The 20,949-nt window shown below is 36.6% G+C and overlaps 1 protein-coding gene across 2 annotated transcripts in view; it reads left to right on the forward strand.

The window, feature by feature from the left end:
* MRC1 (mannose receptor C-type 1) overlaps positions 1-20,949 on the forward strand; it is a 53,165-nt gene that overhangs the window by 2,605 nt on the left and 29,611 nt on the right. Inside the window, exons 2-8 of one of the 2 annotated variants that reach the window (XM_082046532.1) lie at positions 1,466-1,867; positions 3,182-3,355; positions 8,087-8,251; positions 9,895-10,008; positions 12,259-12,405; positions 16,473-16,655; positions 20,350-20,507. In XM_082046532.1, coding sequence (XP_081902658.1) covers positions 1,466-1,867; positions 3,182-3,355; positions 8,087-8,251; positions 9,895-10,008; positions 12,259-12,405; positions 16,473-16,655; positions 20,350-20,507 — 1,343 coding nt within the window. The remainder of the gene's footprint in view (positions 1-1,465; positions 1,868-3,181; positions 3,356-8,086; positions 8,252-9,894; positions 10,009-12,258; positions 12,406-16,472; positions 16,656-20,349; positions 20,508-20,949) is intronic. The other variant, XM_082046533.1, reaches the window with a different exon arrangement.

Raw genomic sequence — 20,949 nt, forward strand, 5'->3', positions numbered from 1 at the left:
CCAGCAGTGATAATTATACATTTCCTTGTATTGTCTGTGAGTGAAACAGATTGGCAAAAGGCAACAATTTCTGTCTCCAGTGCTCATCAGTTTTACACTACTTCCCAGTAAGCTGGAAGCCAAAGGACAGGAGAAGGAAACTGAAACATCAATGAGATAAGCCTAGGTCAGCTCTTTCTCTGAGAGAGAGGTTGTCTGTTCCCAGATTGTTCTTCTGCAAAAAAGTATGTTCATTGCCACAGTGGAGCCTCAGCAGAGAAGGGAAAATTTTCTGTGGTTAACCTGTTTTCCCTTAAATATTTCTCCATTATAGAATTGGTTTAACTTGGTAGTCATACACTAAAATAATATTTTAATTAACTTCAGTCCCCAGAGTCACATAAATTAGTAATTCTCTTTCCTACCTTGTAGTCCTGTTAAAATACAGTTTTAAGAGCTTGTTCATCCTATTACATTATGAGATTCAATAGCAGAGATAACTACTAAGTTACTGTGCTAAAATGTATCTCAAGTTGATCAGAAAAGAGAAATTCTCAGTCTTTGGGCAAGAGCAGCTTAGAAATATTGCGCTCCAAAATACGCTCCAAAATGTACTCCAAAAAGCATAAGAGATGCCAAAAACATTTCTAGTGGTTACAATCTTGAAATAAACCTTGAATAGATGAAAAAGCATGCTGTGAAGCACAATTTACTAAGAGGGAGAAATAACTTTGGGAGCTCTGAAGAGCCTAGTAGATTTTCCTAGGTCATTAAGAGTCATACCTGATGATGGCGAATCCCACTGTTGTCAGTATTTCAGTCATAATGGCAAAATGTAAGAACAGAGAAAGAAATCACTGATTACTGCACTTGAGTGAAAAATGAGTATGTTGTTCTAGCCCTACAAGCAGTATGTACAGAAAGCTTACAAAAATATCTTTCCTCTCAGTTAAGACTTGGAGGATTTTAGCACAGTTTATGGGAAGAGAGCTCCTCACTGTGGGGAATCGGAGCCAGAAGAACTTAGTGGCTCTTGTCAGGATGGAGGAGCCGGTGCTGCTGGAATGAATGCTCAGTGTGGGGATCTGTAGCGTGTGCTGTGCGAGCTCCCTTGTTTCAGTAGCTCCCACAGGTATAGCTTGGAATAATATAATGAGTGTGTTTTTTATCTCCAATTTAACCCATGCTTTAAAGCTACAGGAGATGCTGGATCTGCACCTTGGTTGCCTTGCACTTTTGAATGTAGATGCTTTCACTAATGCAAAATTGTTGAAATGTCCTGAAATCTGAACTAGTTTCTTTTTATAGTCACTTTAACAGTTGTAGGCTGCTGGAGTACTGCACTTTCTTCTGCTGAATAGATGATAAGGTTTTAACCCCAAGAGTACTGGCCAGATTCGTATTTCATTTATATAGTTGGTAAGATTACGTCAAACCAAATGATTCCAGTGTTTTTTTTTTTTTTGTGTGTGTGTGTGTGTTACAGATACTAGCATCTTCTTAATATATAATGAAGATCACAAGCTCTGTGTATTGGCTCAAAGTTCTAATTCAGTGACTACTGCTCCTTGTGTTCAAGAAAATGAGTCACAAAAATTCAGGTGGGTCTCAGATCACCAGCTTATGAGCATAGCATTCAAATTGTGCTTGGGAGTGCCTTCGAAGAAAGACTGGGTTCCGATCACTCTGTATCCTTGTGACAAGGCTAGTGAACTTCAGCGATGGGAATGCAGAAACGAGACCCTCTTTGCAATCCAAGGGGAAGATCTGTTTTTCAACTATGGAAACAGACAGGAAAGGAATATTATGCTGTACAAGGGCTCTGGTTTATGGAGTAGGTGGAAAGTCTACGGAACCACAGACGATCTGTGTTCTCGAGGCTATGAAGGTAAAGTTCTGTAAATTTGTATTTCAAACTCATTTCTATGTATATCTAATAAAAATATTTAGAAGTGTAGGCAAATATTGTTGTTTTCATTAATGATCTGTAAGTGTGACTTCTGGTGAAATCAGCAATACTTGAGTGTGTGTTTTATGTTTTTTGAGGGGTTCATTTTGCTTTTTTTGTCGAAGTTGTCTAAGCTCTGATAGATAATTAACCATGCATGGTACTGATTCATTTGGAGAGGGGGGAAAAAGTCTATGGTTATTCAGAACATGCGTATAACTATTACACAACAGTTAATAATAGCTTGTACTGGATATCTTCAGCTCCACTATATTGAAGATGCTTCCTAGGTGTTTGAAGTGAGTCTCAGAATTGATGCTGAAGTGCTTGACAAAGAAATAAAGTATTATAAATAGTTAAATTTGAAAAAATTATGTATGATACATACATACATACATATATTTATGATAAGTATCTGGAAATACGTTTAGCTTACAATTTAGTATTCTTTGATAAACAGAAAGGGTCACAGAGTGGGTTAAGGATGCATTTTGTAGGGTTTACACAAAGGCTGATTACAGTATTAGTCCTTGGTCTAGAGCCAGAATAAAAGAACCCTAGCAGAGCAAATTATGTGAAAGTAGGTGGGGGAAGATGGAGTGCTGGCCTGCCATCCTGTCCTCCTTTGTTTTCTAGTAGCTCTGTGAGACAGTGACCTTGCAGTCCTTTTCAAGTAATGTTTCACTCTGTGTACTCCCATTGATGCACGTGCATTATATGTGCACACACAGAAAGCTGCTTTAGTTACCTTGATAAGTTTCGAGTCAGGTTTCTAATGAAACAAAAAGTTCCTTTAGATGCCAATGGAAGTTTTATTTGGGCATAGTATGTTGGAGTCATACTGTGGTATACATCTTCCAAGTTCATACATATGTCCTCTTCCCTGTTTACAATGGTTAGTGATTGAGTGGGTTATTGACAGAAGAACCAGCAGTTGTTCGTGCTTAGAAAGAAAATTGCTTAACTGTGTGGATTTTATGCTTTTGATTGTTATGCATGTAAAATAGGAATGTACTTGTCTTGGCTCTGTCAGTTCTGGTCAGTGGTCTCCTTAAGCAATAAAAATTTGTCTCGTTATGTACATGGGTATCAGCTTAGAGAGTAAAATTATCAATGTCCCATTTCTCGTACAGTTTGTATACTAAGCTAGCAAGCTCTGCTTGCTATGATATGCTATAATATGATCACAAAGCTGAACTGATATATGTTGCACGTTTATTACTGCTTATGCATTTTTAAATTGTGTCTCCTTAGATACCTACACAGTAAAAGGAAATGCCAATGGAGCACCTTGTGTATTCCCTTTTAAGTTTGGTGATAAATGGTATGCCGACTGCACAGATGCAGGCAGATCAGATGGCTGGTTCTGGTGTGGAACCACTTCAGACTTTGATGTTGACCAGATGTATGGATTTTGCCCATTGAAATGTAAGTTTTGTATGTTCAAGATTCTGCTGTGCTGTTATTCAGCTGCTTGGAAATATTGGTATCTTTATCATGTGCTTTCCTGTACAAAATACAGTTTGAAATCGTGCATCTTTCTGTGTCCATGCACTCTGCTGTCCTTTCAGGAACTACTCAATTATGCAAATATAGGGCTCAGCATAAAAAATAACCAATTACTTCCAGGTGAAAGGGCATGCAGTAGAAGTTTATTCAACAGACTTGGAAGCTAGGATATAGCTTAACTGAAAATTAAGACTACTTTGTGTAATGAGTTGCCTTTTAAACACAAAGGGGCTTACATGAACCTTTTACTAAATCCTGGTATTTACCAAATCTGTGTGCTGCGTTGCAGTTCTGTATTTGAAACCAATGAGAAGTATTTATATTCTAAATTCCATGATTTGAGTAGTTTCAAGTGTGGTACTATGAATATACAGAACTTCATTTAGAAATGTTCATATTACTTTAAGTAAATTGGAGTAATATGCCCATATGTATTTGAATTCTTTTAAATTTGGATAAAGTTACTCCGAACGTCTATAAAATACATACTAAGCATTTTGCCTGCAAGCTGCTGCTTCTGCTGTCATGCTGAGAGAGGTAGCACTTCTCTCTCCCTTCTTTATTATTGTGTTTTGCTGTAAAGCTCCAGCTGATCACAGACAGAGCTAAGGAGAAAAATATGTCTTTCCTTTGATGTGAAGAAAACAATGTAGGTTGATCTTAACTGGTTTGAAGAAGTATCAGTGTCCTTGCCTGATTTCCGTGAATGTTGCATTTGTTATTTCAGACAAATAAAAATGGCCTTTTTTTTTCTTTCTATGCCAGTATTATTTTCAAGATATTAAAAACGTGTTGGGAATATCAGTCCCATTAATACAGCACATGCAAGATCAATTTAATGCTACCTGTCTAGCGTTCTTTGAGTAAAGCAAATAGGAGGCATCATTAAAATTTTGTTTAGTTCTTTGGCATAATTCAAGGAAATCCATTCAGATGGTTGTAATTGTTTTTGGAAAAAGCTGCTTTATGCTGATTGTCTGCATGTTTCCTTCCTGATTCTTCAGCCATAAAATATTCAGCTTTGGCTTGTATATTTTCATGAGAGACGGGCTGTGGTAGCAGCAGTTTTAGCCCTGTGAAAGAGGAATGCACTGCATAAGAAAGTGATAAGTTAGTAAACTTCAACAGCACCTTTAAACATAGAACATTTAAGTCTTTGTATGTTAGAGTTTATTTAATAAGATTAAAGTGTTTGCTTTTACTTAAACTGTCTGGGGCATCAAAGGTGCCAATATGAAAATACATGATGCAAACTGTCATAACTGTACTGGGGCCTGGACATACAGTGGAATTACCATGATTGATTTTTCACTGTGAGCAAAACTGGCTCAAATGTTCTCCAAAATGAATAGCACATAATGCTATAGTTGTAACAGTTATTATACTCAATAGAAGCCTAGAAATTTGACCGATGGAGGTAATGTAATGTTGAGTATGAGCTCCTAACTTGGTGCTTTAAAAATGGGTTCTGATAGTGGCTGACAGTGGAAACTAATTCCGCAAGAAGAAGCTGAGAATTGTTGTTGTATCAGACAATTTTTAGTAGCCTAGGAAATACTGGTTCTTTACAGGTGACACTGCGTCTTTTTGAGCTGTATATTGAACTACCATGTAAAAGTAGGTGTTGGGGAAGAAAACAGGTTGCACAGTGTAAGAGCATTGGGAGAGTAAGTCATGAGGTGTGCTCATAGCTCTGTTCAAGTGGGCAAAAGTTTATTGAGGTCCCTTTCTTGACAGATGAAAGAGCTAGAATTTCTGTAAAGAATTTAGAAAGCCTTATAAGTGGTCCATAAACTTGCAGCTGACTGGGAAGGAAACAAATATTGCAGAAAATGAGGAAATATTTAAATAGCCTTGTATGTTAATCATTAGATACATCTACATCCTTCTATTAATTTACAAATACAGAATATACAGATTTTTTTTTTTTCTTTTTTTCTTTACAGGCTTTTGCCCTATGCTAGTGTTCCAGGATTTTTTTGAGGGTTTTTCATTATGTTTTTGTGTCTGGTTCAAAATACCTGGTGAACTGATCAATTAAGTTGTATGGGGTGGTTTGTGTTGTTTCTTCCGATTTATCTGGAACTCATAACCTGACTTTGGACCTCACAAATTTATGTAGGAAAAAAAATGAGAGCAGCATTTTAGGAAAAGATATCTAAATGAAGATAAGTATATGAAGGAAGTTTAGTGTACATTTTTACTGTTGACAGCAATGTATCTTTATATACCACATTATAAAATCACATAAACCGTAATGTCTTTATTATGAGATTTCTCTCCTATTGTGTGCTCAGAGAGGAAGCGATGACAGTTATATTATAGACTGTCTAACGATTTATATTCAGTTTTTGTTTCCCATTATTCTGTTCATGCAGTTTCAAAGGATATTGGACCAAGATTACAACTTGTTTTAGGTGCATAGCTAAACAGACAAGAACACTTTTATTTTTACTGCTAGTCAAAGGCCATATTTCAGCTTGCAATTTTTAACTTAAAATCTCTCAAAACCATTACCAATCCCCTGATTTGTCCATTTCATAATTCAGGAGAAATACTGTAGTTTGATATGATAATCAAGTTGGCATTTTAAAAATTATAAATGTAATAATATTCGCATTGGTCAGGACTTACGCCTTTCCTATAAATTTGATCTTGTCTATCAAGGGCTATGCCTGAAATTCAATTCATTTTTGGTCTGCTTTGCTTTAAGGACTGAGAATGCTCAAAGACACAAATGAAATATTTGGACTTACTATATTGTACTTTTGGGACTTTGATAGTAATCATAGTGGTAATAGCAGGATGTCACTAATTTCAGTGCATACAAAAACATATTGTGAGTTCATCTGTATGGGCATAATTTTTTTTTTTTTTTTTTTTTTTTTTCCAGTTACAAACTAAGGACAGGTGTGGTTTAACATTAATTTAATTTAGATGCTAAAATGTATCATTCCAAGAAAAGTGATTCATCTTCTGGTTTCTCTGGGTACACTAAGCTTTAAACAATAGCATATGGATTTTCCAAAATCCTGCTCTGTGGAGACATTTGACTGCATTGAACTAAAATACCTTAAGACCCGTTTGCTCATTTGTTTCCCCAGTGTTCAGAATGAACTTTATTTTTATGAAAGACCAAAGTTCTAGAGAAGAGCACGATATGCAAGCCATGTATAAATTGTGAGACTGGAGGAGTGAGGCCAAAGACTGGTTGATGCCTGACACTTGTTTACCTCTTCCTCTGCAATAATTGTACAAGACTTATAAAATCCTTTCTATCAAGTCAGAGACAGTTTTCTTTATTGAATGATAGATTTCAATATTTTTGCAATATCTGTTTTATTCCAAGCTTGTACTTGTGCAAGGAATTTATGGTCTTCTAGAACATAGTGTAGTGCAGAAATTTTGTCTTCTGATAGTCGTAAAATATTTTGGACAGAACTTGGTTTGTGGGATCAAAGTTCCCATATATAGTCATATGTCAATATTATAGTAGGTTATGTTTGATTTTTCTTTTCTAAGGCTAATTTGAAAAGAAGCGCTTTATATTATCTGTAGACTATCAGATTTAATACAGGAAAAAGTGGAACTGGTTACTGACCTGCTGACATTTAACATGTATCATCTTTTGTCTTGAGTTTTGTTTATTGTACTGTTTTCCTCTTATTTGTACACTTAGATTTTCTGTGCTCTCTGAATTCAGAACAGGAAAAGACCTCTTTCTCTCAATTTTTTCACAGCTTGCAAGTTGAGAAACTGATACAGACTGCAGGAATTTCAGTTGTTATCCTGTTGTCAGCAGACATACAGTGACCTCTGCTATATTCCACTTTTGTCATGCAACTTTAATCTCTTTATGAAGTGATATTTAACTCGGTGTTGGGACCTCCATTTTTGGGAGAGCAAGATCACTGTTGTCTGTAGCTTGTTGTGGGTGTTCGATTGAGATGAACCAGGAGAGGCTTCAGCTGTGTAGGGAGTGTGGTACCTTTTGAGGCCACGTCTAATGTTGGGCCCTGTTGGATGATATTTTCAGTGCTTTGGCATTGCCTAAAAGTGCCACGTTGAGGTGTTCAGGGAGACCACAGTCAGGCCATGTGGTAGAGAAGGCGGCGTGGTGATATGCCAGATACATGCATGAGACAAATCAGGAATTGCAGGAAAGAGTGAGATGGATAATGATAACGTAAGTTTTGTGTTCAGTGCTTGTGTCTGATTATATCTGTCACAGTAAGAAATGCCATAGTCACTTTACACAGTAACCAGAATTTGTAAAAGAATCTCAGAAAAGTGATCAGCTTGATGTATACTTTAGCTAGCATGAGTCTGGAAGTTTTTAGTCTTTTTCTCCACAGTGAGATATCAACTCTTTTAGCCTGACTTTAGCCACTCATATTCTATCTTAAACAGCAGCTTTGTTATACAAGAGATAATGATGGCATAATTTCATTATCTGTGTACTGTCCAACACGGTGTCATGGTTGAGCTTGACCCTGGGTTTACTAACACATTAGAGAGCTTCAGCGCTCCTTTCAAACGAGTTCCTTATTGCAGTGGTTAGGTTTGTGTATTTCTGCTCAGCGATTTATTCTGTGTTTCATCTGGTTCCATCTTCATGATCAGTTACAGCATTTCTTTTTCTCCCTACAGTTAATAGTATTGGTTCGTTGTGGAATACTGATCCTTTAACAAACGTCCAGTACCAGATAAACTCTGAGGCAGCTCTGAAATGGCACCAGGCAAGGAAAAGCTGTCAACAGCAGAAGGCAGAATTATTAAGCATCACAGAGTTGCATGAACAAACATACCTGACAGGTATGGCAATATTATCCATCAGTGTTGGGGTTTTTGTTTGTTTGTTTGTTTGTTTTTAAGTGCATTATCGTAACAGCAATATTCATATAGCATTTTCAGTCTCGAAAATGGATATTTGTTCAGTCCACATCACTGATGAAGATGTTTAATAGTATCATTCCAATACAGACCCTAAAGGGCCAACACTTGTTACTCGTTTCTGTCTGGGCACTGAGCCATTGACTGTAACTCTTTGGATGCAGCCATCCAGCCAGTTCCTAATCTATCTAATAGTCCATCGATCAAATCCATATTTCTTCAATTTAGAGGAATGATAAATGTATTTTTAATGCTATGAACAGTCTGTTCTATCTAAACTTTTGCTTTCAATTTAAGGATTTGGTCAAAACATGGGTCTTTTTTTTTTTTAGTGAGTGTGACGAAATTATTGTTGAAATTAGTGCTCAAGGGAGCAATCTGGCACTGACATATATGAATGAGTTATTAGTAGGTGTGTTTTCATTGCAAGCTAATAGATATTGCTGCCAAATGTGTGTGAAAATCAGTTTTTCATTCTATAGCTCTGTGGGCAGAACGAGGATTTCCTGTCATGCTCAGTTCCTGATTGTAACCACAACTTGTTTGTATAGAAGGAATACTGGAACGTATTAATGTGTTTGTGCCAAATCAGGCTTTGGTATGACATTCCAGTCCTTCCAGTGCTTAACTACCCCTCCTTTCAGCCTTGCAATGTTTCAAGTGCTACTCATAATCATGGTGTCAAAGAAAACTAAAATATATAGAGCAAAATTACATAGTGGCATGATGCCATTGGTAGAAGCAGAAACAAATATTATATATTGAGCAATGATTTTCTGTGAGCTATGCAGAAATACATCTAATTCAAGCAAATCAACAGTCATCCAACTGGGCTTCTAAGTCTTATATTAATACGAAAAGCAGAGATAGACAGTTGATTAATAATGACTATAAATAGTGGTAGAGAATTCACCAGTACCATAATTAAGCATGATATTTCTCAATGCTTTTCAGGCTGGAGGATCAAATTGAAACTTGTTTTAGAAGCCTGGCTTATCCATGCCTAAAAAACTGAAATCAGATGAGTCTGAAAAATGTATAAGAAGTGCTGTTAAAAAGATGATATTTGGAATGATCGCATTTTAGTATAGACTGGTGAAATGTAAACAATTTTTTTACTCTACAGTATTTTGAAAATTTGAAACTCACATTTGTTAATTTTGTTGGAAGAGAAAATACACAATAGGGAACTATTCACGTTTCATTTTAGAAAACAGATTTTTGGTTTTGTCACCTTTTGTGCAATTTTATTGATTTAATATTTAATAGTTTTTCATATTTATAATCAACGGTTTACAAAGAGCATGCAGAAATGTCATTTTGTTTTCTCTTCTAATACAATTTTCCACACCTAAAATTGTGAAAACTCTAAAGCGAACCAAGTGAGATGACATGTTGTACAGGTTTAGCACAGCCACCTTAACTAAAAGGTTAAAAGTTGTTAAAGCTTGTACTGGAGAAAAAGGAGAAACAGACAGTTTAGCTCGAATTCAGCTCTCAAGTTTTGAGAAAGTGTTTGCTCTTGCCGTGCACTTCCAGTGTCTTTCTTTGTCTCTGTTGCCCAGGTTTGACTGGCAGACTGAGTTCTGCTCTCTGGTTTGGTCTTAACAGTTTGAATTTCAACAGCGGATGGCAATGGGTTGGTGGTGCTCCTTTTCGATACTTAAATTGGGTTCCAGGTAAGGTTAAATATGTTGCTACTCAGTTTAAAAGGAAAAAAAAATTGGTCATCGTGTACCAAATTTCTTTTCTAGTACTCTCTTCTCCTGCAATTACTGAGCTTGTTTTGGTGTAGATAGATTCTGCTGTGGCCATAAACACTGTGAGAAACAGCTCATGCTAATGGTAGCCTCAAAACACAGAGGAAAGTTTTAAAAGTCATCTATTTACACTTCATTTATATATCTTCTGAATTTACTTTATTTCTATGTGAATACATAATAAATCTGATGCCACATGTCTATTAATTTGTGAGATTAGTCTGGTCGGTGTATGTGTGGTGTGCCTTTTTTTTTTTTTTCCCCCCAATTCCTTTCCTTTGTTTTGTTTATTTGCTTAAAAATTGGATTTTCATTTTCGTTTGGGATTAATGTACCCTTGGCAGTAACATGTAAGCAAACTGAACACTTCAGGCTAGTCTACTTTTAAGCAGACCCAGCTAGTTCACACCTGTAGTTGCAATGTTGAACTCTGGTACCATTATTAAAAAGCTGGTCTCCTTTGCCATCTATATACATGGTGAAAAAGGGGTGTTTTTCCAGTTTACTCTTCAGAATGCCTATGTTAATGTGTCTTTTTGCAGGACTCTTAGTTTCCTTGTACCTGCTACTCAGGAAGCTTTTGGAGACTAATTTAAATTAGGTGTCTGAAGTTACGCCTTGTAAATACTCTGTCTTCATTGAGCATGTCACATGTATTTAATCTGCAGTAACTAGAAATGCATGCTCCACCATACCACCCAGTGTTTTCCTTGTGTAGATAAGACCAAAAGCACATTTTAGGTGGACAAACATCTTGAGTAGGTAAGCGTTGAAGAATGAATTGAATTACTTTATAAATTGCTCTCCAATGGAGTGAGGACACAAGATTAACAGATGGGCAGTACTGCAAGTTGCTGCAAAGATTTTTATAGGTCTGGCATCCAAGTGCACTGATGAGGATCTGCATGTCATGAAGAGGGGGAGAAAACTGGTTGTGAGGTGGAGCCAAAGCAGCAAGGGGGGCGGTTTATGGCAGTTAAAACCTTGGAGAACTCTCAGTTGTCCTCTAAAGAATTAGACAGGTTTTGGTGTAACCAAAATGGGCTCCATTTGTCTTTAACTCCTTATGTTCCTTAATTGCATACAACAATAATACTCTTAAGTCCATAGACCTCTTTTATATTTGTGCTATATCTTTCATGACTTTCCTTTGGTCAACCTACTTCTACCTCATCCCCATTACCCTGCTGGTTCAAGAGCTGGCTCTTCTTCCTCTAGTATGTTTTAAAAAAAATACATAGAAGCTTCATATTCTTCCATTTCACTAGCTCTGAATAAATAACAGAAAAACATGAGAACTAAGTTGTCAACATATAAAATAAAATTATGCTGTTTAGGCATTTGGGAGAGCTAAAACAATTTAAATTTGTATTTTTGAATTAAGCGTATCCTTTTCTCCCATGGAAAGAAGATACATGCAAATATAAGACTAACTGTAATCTAGAGGTAATGAAATCATAATGATATAAGAAAATTTTCAGTGAATAATCGTGCACACTAAAAAATATTGTTTGGCTGTGTTTATTGCTGAGCAGTATTGACACTTGCTTGTTATGTAGTACAGTGGTATGTGTTCAGAAATGAAAGAAAATCCATGCTAGTTTTAATCACATTTGACTAGATCTTGAAAAGTTCATTCTGTTTATTGCAGAAATTTGTTCCATTCTATACTTTCTAATTTCTTCTAGATTTTTCTGTTAGTGCTAATTCTAATCTTCAACTAAAAATATCCAAAAATCTTGCTATTGTTGTATTGTCTAGACAAGTAGACAAGAAGTTCTTATTAGCAAAATAATTACTTATTACTTTTCTGTCTTTTCTGTTATCCTAAGTACAAAGTTTGACTAGCTTACTGAGGAGTATTTTCACCTAAAGATTGTCCTCTGGAGTTTAGACATTGTTCGTTTAGAAAGGGAAAAAAAACCCAAACAAAATAAATAGGTGCACTGTAATTCCTTCCATCAGGACTTTGAACCTGTGAAGAGGCTGTTAAATTGTGAACTGGATAAATATCTCAACTTGTGGTTGCTGCCCCATTCCTTCTAAAGGACTGTTGAGAATCACGATTGTCTATATTAATGTATCTTATAATTAAAGCATGGAAAATATTAGAATGTGAGAGTGATAGGAGGGTAACCATAGTGTGCTTATACTTTTTCATTTTTAAAGGACATCCTTCTCCAGAACCTGGAAAAATCTGTGCAGCATTAAATCCTGGCAAAAGTGCTAAGTGGGAGAATCGGGAATGTGATCAGAAACTTGGCTATATTTGTAAACGAGGAAATGCTACATTAGAATCTTTCATTATTCCTACAGGTAGGTTTGGTAATAAACCTTCGACAAATTATGAGTGACCAGTGGTTTTTATCTGTCATTCTAATAGGTTATTTGTTATTGCACATGGTAAAAGCAAACTGTGGCTTGAACAAGATTCCCTGTAAAAGTGACCAGTGTGAACTTTCTTTTTGTGCTGGCTTCTCTACTTCTTGTATAGTCATCTTTCTTCAGAAGCTTTGTGTTCAAAATTGGAGAAATGGTGAAGTTCTCTTTTCCAAAAACAAGCAGAACTGTCGGATTTTTTCGTAAAACAAAAAGAGAATAATTTAATGTTTTAAAAAATGATGTATAGTTTCTATATCTATTTATTTTATAACTAGATATATTTATATAGAGATATATACAATTACTGATTTGTACATATGTAAAAACTATTCAAGTTATTTATGAAATTATTTAAATTATATGTATACAGACACTTTTGCAGAAGAAATGTAGTTCTGGCACTTGCCTAATGTACACAGGAAAGACAAAACAGTCATAAGTTTTCATAGTTTTATTTAGACCTGTTTCCTTATTACCTCTCTGTGTACTATTAAAACCTTGTAACTTATTCATTTGTTTCATCACTCCTTTGTTCTGTTCTTTCCAAGTTTCTTTTTTTTTCCAGGATATATAGGTATCATCTCCTAAATCCACTGACTTTATTTTCTATAGGTTTTAGAAGCAGAAAGCTAAACCTTTACTGGATTTTCAGTCCATTTATTAATATGCATTGTTGGCAAACCAGATGTTCTGGAAACTAAGTGTTTGACATTTGGCTTCAAAACCATGTTTTTTATTGTTTTCCTTGCTTTTGCCAATATATAACCAGCCCTGTCAAAAACACTTAAGAGAGAGACTTCTGTCTAATTTGTTTTGCTTTATTGCTAAGAGAAAAAAACAAAGCCAAACAAACCCCACAAGAATGAGCTCATTAATTAAATATTGAGTTAGAAATTTAATACTTTAATTAATTAAATTAATACTTCAGTCTTGAAATAAGCATATTTTTGCCTTAGCTGAGAAGGACTTCAGTGCATATTTCAATTCTTTCCTAAATTAAGTTGTAAAGTGTTATTAGTATTTGTATACAGTTGATAAGCAAATAGTTCATATTAAGTTGTCTCAGAATGTTCCATTGGCTACTGTTCAACTTTTCAGGTTTCATATGTGAGTTCCTAAACACTGATGCCTATAAATACATGATCTATTAAACACTGGCTGTTATTTATATTTAATTTCAGTTTTGGGGGGGGGTCTAATGGCCATTTCTTTTTTATGCATTAGGCTTTTGATTCTCCGCCCTGCCTCTATTTCACGAGTAACTTGGAGAAAGAACAGAAGTGAGACAAAAGTTTTCACATGTACTGAAATGGCTGAGTAAACATGTTGACAGATTGACCAGAGATTGCCAGTTATTCAGTTCATAAAATATTGTTCAAAATGTCCCGTGGGGGGAAGTCATAAAAGAAATAAGCATGCCATCATGCAAGGTGTTAAGTGCCCTCAACTTTTAATGATGTAAAGGAAAACTCATGGTGGATGATGTTTTCCTAACTAGGGGTCCTGAGCCAAGAAATAAATTAATCATAAATTCATTTAGTTGTCCACTTAACATTAAACATAGGGGCAATCCTTTGAAGTTTTAACCCTGGAAGTTACAAATGAGTCTGACCAAAGCAGTATGTGAGAACTGTGGGACAGAAGAACACTTTCCAACATAATATAATTATACTTATAGCCAAAACAAAGTACAGAAAAATCTGTACAGCATATTTATTTTTGTTGCAGATGAAGATTTTCGTTGTGTCAACTATACAGGGCTTTTTGTATTAGAAGTGTTTTTTTCCAGCAGGGGGCCACATCATTGTGTATGTCGAAGTGATATAGAATCTTAGGGCTTCACAGCATTTGCCTTGTAATACAGCAAGGTGGATTAATAGGAACCTGTTAATTTCACCTGCAAAATTTGCTTATTTTTTAACATATTTTTCTAAGGGAAGGCTGTCTGTCTACCTCTACCAAGTGACTGCCAAAATAGATTTCATCTCATTCCAACAAGGTGTAGTGATCTTAAAGTATTAAGTTTCTAATGTTTCATTAAAAGTTTGATTAAAGGAAATAAGTGCTCTTAGTGTCACTGTTGTGTGAGCTCTCTCTTATCAGACCACAGAGGATGGATGTGAGAGACAGGAATGTGAATGCTGGAACCATGAGACAATCTTCAATTCGTGCTTTCATCATTTTAGACGCCCAAGTCAATCATGGTGATGTGTTCAGACTTTGGGAAGTCAAGCTTATCGTTTAGAAAATATTTGCTCTCTACTTGAGGAATAACCATTCTATGCTTACAAAGTTAATTTCTGTATCTTGATCTATTGCACAGTAAATTAATCAGCTTGATATGCAGAATAACATTTTTTACACATTAATGTGTTTTCCTTTATTACATCTTATTTGTTTGAATTTGCATTGTTTCTTTTGCTTAAGTCAAATGAAGTTCAGGGAGTAGTATTTGTTTGTGTTAGGATGAAAAATGTATTTTCTTAAAAAGGAGAATAGGGAAGCACAGAATTAATTTTTGCTGAGTATTGGAAATGAAGAACTGAAAACTTTCTCTTACTGAGAAATCCCCAGTTATGTCACTCAATAAGACCTGCACTGAAGAAACTAGACTGTCAACTGCTTTTCTTGTTTTGTGGCCTGAAATAATTCCATGGTGTTACTGGATTTACAAGCAAAAGAGCTGCCCGCCCTGCCATAGCTGCTTTAGTGTTTACAGTAATAGTCTCATAGTCTCCTTCAGTCTGAAAAAGAGACTCACAGACTCTCTGGGGAATAAATAGCTTTGTGACTGTCTCTGTAGCCATGTCTGAACTACTGCTGTCTGTTCTGTTCAGTGTTCACAATTTGCAGAAAGGTGCACTAAGTGTGTTGAAGGTGCATATAAGCCTAGTTTTTTTTTTTTTCAAAGCAATTGGCTGCCTCTTACAGCAAAATGCATACACTCAGAGCTGAGACCAGACATAGGACAAATCAGGCAGTTGTCTGAAGCATCAAACTAACCTCTACAACAGCATTTGCCACTTTTGTCCTCTCTTTTTTTCTTCCAACATGACCACATACATTGTTTGTTCTATTCAGTTGATTCTATTCCAGTTCTTCCTCTGCCGTGGCAGGACTGACAGGGCTCTGACCAAGCACCAAGACCCTTCTCCTTGGGTGATAAAGTTCAGTTTTACTTAAACTTCGTGGGAACATGCTAGCACTTTTTGAGGCAGGTCTGCAAACAGCAGAATGTATTTGTTGCTGTGCTAGAAATCCATGTTGTGACAATAAGTATCCACTAATCATCAGCATATTCCAGTTGAAATAGGATACGTGCTTGCAAACTGGGCCTGACTGGTGATGTGGTTGTTGGCAGTACTCTGGTACTGTTCTGTTGAACTTTCACAAGCAAGTTTTAAGCATAAATCATTTACTCTGACAGCACAGTTTTCTCAATGAAGCTTTAAAAAGCTATTCCTAAAAGCAGTATTCTTATTTGGGTTCTCTCGTGACTCTCTAGAACCAGTTAGTCTTTGCTTTGCTAGTCTAACAAATGGGACTAATCTGTACAATGCCTAAGGTTTGGGGAAAGAAATTACCTTCATAAATGTTTTGTAAGCCCAGGTTCTTAACATACAGCTATACAGCATGGAGGAAGAAGAGATACGCTGACACAAGTGTAGAAAAATGATAAAACACGGCTCTGCAGGCCTTACCTTTTAGTATGTATATACGCATTTAAAAGTCAAAACTGTGTTTTATGGTAATTTTTAAGTGTGTCTTTTCACAAGATGCAAGCACTTTTTTGCAACTGTAGTATTCTTCCAAAAAAATCTCAAGATTTCAAATTTGAATCATGCATGCAGATCATTATCCCTGTACATATTTTTCAGCTCTGCTGTTCTTCATGAGGAAAATCTATCGTTAATTTGTTTGTTAGGTCTTCCCTTATGTGATTTTCAGTCTTTAGCTAAGAACATAATTCTGAAACTCTTCATGGTCATTTTTCTTTTCAGAGACTAATGTGCCTATTAGATGTCCTGATCAATGGATGTCATATGCTGGTCACTGTTACATAATTCACAGGGCCCCCAAAATATGGAAAGATGCTTTAACATCCTGCAGGAAAGAAGATGGGGATTTGGCAAGCATCCATAATGTTGAAGAGTACAGCTTTGTTATTTCTCAGCTTGGGTACCGTGAGTATTTTTTTACAATAGCATATGTATTTGTTTATGCTGTGAAAATAAAGAGTATTGATTAGGTCATACCTATTAATAAAAGGAGGAGACTATTTTTAAAAAATTGTCCTGATCACCGAGTGTAGAAGGAGTTAAATTTTAAAATTTAAAAGTCTTTGGAAGGAAAAAAAAATACAAACAAAAACAAACCACACAATAAGAACACAAAAGCCAAACAAACTATACTTACACAGAAAAGCTGTGGTCAATGTTATGAATTGCATCAACCTCAAACCTACTTTCTAGGGTCTTCTTCTACCTCCTTTTACATGGATTGAAACAATTGTCAACCTTTTCAGAAGGTTGTTCTGCAAAGATAGGTGAGAGGAAGCCAAATCTGTTGGTCAAAGGCAGTTTGGGAATATTTCGGCCCTATTACCAGCACTGCCGTGTCCTTATTTTTCAAATCATGCTACTTGTGTTTCTTCTGAAAAAGGAAACTCTCTGTCCCCGTGTGTGGACTCAGATATGCCCCGAATTAAGTATGGTTTCTGAGCACACACTCGAGTAGTTGCAAGGCAAGTTAACCTACAGATGTTGTGTGTTCATCAGGGGACATACGACCAGGCTGATGCTGAGGCAATTTTGTGGCGGCTATTGCTTTACACAGACTAGATTCTGCATGCAGGATCAGTTACTGCTTTTGATGGGAGCAGCATGTTCACACCTACTTATGCTTCTTTGCAGTAACTGATCCTATGTGTGCTTTTAGTGCCAGGTAAGTGTGAGTTAGTTTTTCCTTCACTGAAAATGCAGCGAGCTGCCTTGGGCCGCAGTGTAACAGCAATCTAGGAGTGGCAATCATAAAATAGTTGATATGCTTTAGTTTTGTGTCCTAGCCAACACCATGACAACTTGTGCTTGTCCTCACATTCCTGAAAGAGTGATTTGTTGTTATTTCATTAACAACATGAAACTTTTACTCTTTCAAAGGAGATTATTAGGAGAGGTGGGACCTCTTGATGAGAGATTAGGACATTTTAAAAAGCTATTCTCTAATGGAAAGTACATGTGTTTTCACCTTACTCCTTGAAGCAGATTATTTCATAGTTTAATGGCTTCTGTAAAGACCTTTTCTGGACTAACTGCATTGCACTGTTTTTGTAAAAGTGAATGTTTCTGAAAGGCAATAGTGCTGAAGGAAACCAGACTTCTCACATATGGCACACTTACTGCAACAAGCTATTTTGAAAGCATTCTTTTCAGAGGAGTAAAATTGGAACAACTAAAGAAGCCTTTTAAGGCAGTTTATGAAAAATATTAGATTACCCGTGTTCACCACTGAGATGAGAACACCATGTATTGCAGTGCCTAGAAAATCTTGTCTGCATCAGAACCGTGCTGCAATAAGTGCTGTACAGAAAGAGCTAAAGTCTGCCTTTGCACAAAAGAATTCACAGTCCCATGATCAAACAAAGGAAGCAGGGGTACAATGAGATGAGTATTGTCATAGTAGCCAAGCTTTTGTTGGCATTGCCTACAAAGGAGAACTTTAGAGAGGAGTATGAAGAAGAATAAAGAAAGGCATTCTGGATGTTTACACAGAAGTCCAGCATGTGATATGGCAGAAACACAGCCCAGTGCATGTCTGAGAGAGTGGGAAACAGCTTATTTACAAGTGGCTGGGAAAAAATACCTTGGTATTTAGTCACCCAGCTTCAGAGATTATTGCAAAACTCCTTGACAGTATTTCTTCTTCAGAGTAGTAAATGTTATGTAGGATGAGGCTGCACAGAGCCAGAAATGGCTCTTGGCCATTTCTGATTTATACAGCTTACTTAGATTACTTCAATGTAATAATTTTGTTAAAGAATGTAGTTTACTGTTTATATTACCATGGTGTGAGCCAACTGCAGTAGGAGCTCAGACCATGGATGAGGCCTCTGCTGTGCTAGGTGCTCAATAAACACAGACAGAAAGATTTTCACAGATAACTAAACAAAAAAGAAATTGGAGAGCATGGATGGTCACAGCTAAGGAGTGAATGAAACATCAGTGAACATGGTGGGCAGTGGAACTGGGACAGCTTTCAGTTTTGGTAGCAGAGAAGAGTTTAAAGGAAGGTAGTGAGGTGTGGAGTTCAGGGACTTCTGAACCTGAGGAGCAGTGTGGCAGAAGAGGTAAAGGTGCCTGTTTGAAAATGGAGCCTGATGTCCTGTGAATCTGAGTTTTTCTTATTGGGGGGAGATGGTAAGGACACTACTGGTGAGCTGTGAGGGCTGATCATAATTAGGTGTAGTAAAGAAGTGAGAGTCAAGGGAGGAGAAGAGAGAGAGAATTGACCCTATTAAAGTGACAGTCTGGGAGAGATTTTTGGAGCAGCTTGGTTGGTCAAAAAGGGAAGCCTCCATGTTCCTGTAACTAGTGGATGGGAGAAATGTCACAAGAGAGTTTTATGTTGTAAGGGTATCTAGGAAAACCTCCATCTGAAATGTGTAATCAGAAAGGATTGCCACAGGGGCAATGACTTTTAACTGTCTTACAGCCGCTTCTGTTACTTGTAACAGGGTGCTTATAACTGGGTGAAGGATGTTAGAGGAAGGCTTACTGAAGAAGAGCTATGATAACAAACTGAACAGGAAAAACCCTGAGTATTGTACATGGGTTGTAGAAATGCCAGGTCATAAGATGTGAAAAAAAAATGTTAAAGAGCGGTGTCCCTGTCATTCGTGAAAAATACTCGCAACAAAATAGTTCGTACTGTGCTTGGAAAGACTGCTGTCTAAGGGAAGGACTTTGCATGTAGTTGTTCAGTGTGATCTGAGTCATACTGCTGTAGACAAAAGGAAACACTTGCTGCCTTTAGTATAGGCCGACAGACTATAAATAATTAGTTAAATAATAATTAAAATGACACTGAACAAAGTCATAAAACCAGTTCTAGAGAGGAATACCTTTTGATGATGATGGAGTTCAGACTGATTATAAATGCCCATATTTTTAATCCTCCTTATTCAAATAGTTTATTCAGAATAAAACAAGGTATGAACATTATAGTAACAATGTGTTAGAGTGAAGGATTTTAAGCACAGATAAATAATCCTCTTTGAAACAGCTTTGTAAAGTACCATTCTTGATCAATTCTGCACATTCCTTCCAGACAAAAACCAGCACTTAACTCCATTAACTGTAAACTGAAAAAAAGAACAACTACATGAATTTTGTCTTGCTCTGAAATAAAACAAAATAGAGGAACACATGAAAGTACTCTGATCGTCAGCTCCAAAAGACAACAGTGGGTGTCTGACCATTAGAAAAGAGGGAAGTTCTTTCTTCACTATACTAAAGACAGGAGGAAAAGGGAAGGTAGCCTTTTATTTAGGAGTTTATTCATACCTAGTTACACGAATTTTGAGCTGGAAAAAAGAATGAACCCAGTTATGTTGCAGCATAATTCATCAAAGAGATTAGTTTGGCTGTTTCATAGCAAGTTAAACACTCTTATTTCATTGCCACTAGAATGAGTGGATTTTCCTTATGACTGGAGTAGATATATGAGGAACAGTCTGCCCTCTTTATGAAACAGGGAGCCTTGATCTGCTGTGACTGCCTTTTCAACTTGCTGAGAATAAATGATTTTCTGTTCCATGAAGATAAAAATTCACATAATATAAAAGGACTGTTATCAACCTTGTTAATTGTATGTCTTTAGGGCCAGCTGATGAGCTGTGGATTGGGTTGAATGACCTCAAGGTCCAGATGTATTTTGAATGGAGCGATGGGACACCTGTCACCTATACCAAGTGGCTTCGAGGAGAACCCACTCATGCAAACAACAGGCAAGAGGACTGTGTTGTTATGAAAGGAAAGGTAAAGTCATTTAATTATTGACTTAATTACAATTTTTAATTATTCATTAATTATCAACTAAGTATTTTTTAAAAAATCTTCTCCATTGTACTAGTGGATATGCTCTGGTGAGAAGAGTGTAAAAGTGTATTTCTTCCCTGGCAACCAGGCCAAGGTGCACATGTTAATTGAAACAGATTTTTAAGGGCCTGAGGATTTTTGTGCTCCTTTGTCTGAGCAGTGGCTATGCAGTGCTTGTTGAGGATGCAGTAGATGCTTTGTCTAACTTACAGAATTATAGGGTCAGCCAGTGGAAGGAAGCTGAGTGCTCAAACGTGAGGGTCAGACAATTGAGGTTGTAAATGGCTGTTGCTTTAAGGACTTTTATACCGATGAAGGCTGGAGAACTTTGCTTAGGTTTGCAAGGTAGCTGGCCTTGGTGCATGTGCGTGGTGAGTTGCAA

Source organism: Streptopelia decaocto (genome assembly GCF_964273445.1).
Source record: "Streptopelia decaocto genome assembly, chromosome: 2".
In the NCBI taxonomy this organism is placed as follows: domain Eukaryota; kingdom Metazoa; phylum Chordata; class Aves; order Columbiformes; family Columbidae; genus Streptopelia; species Streptopelia decaocto.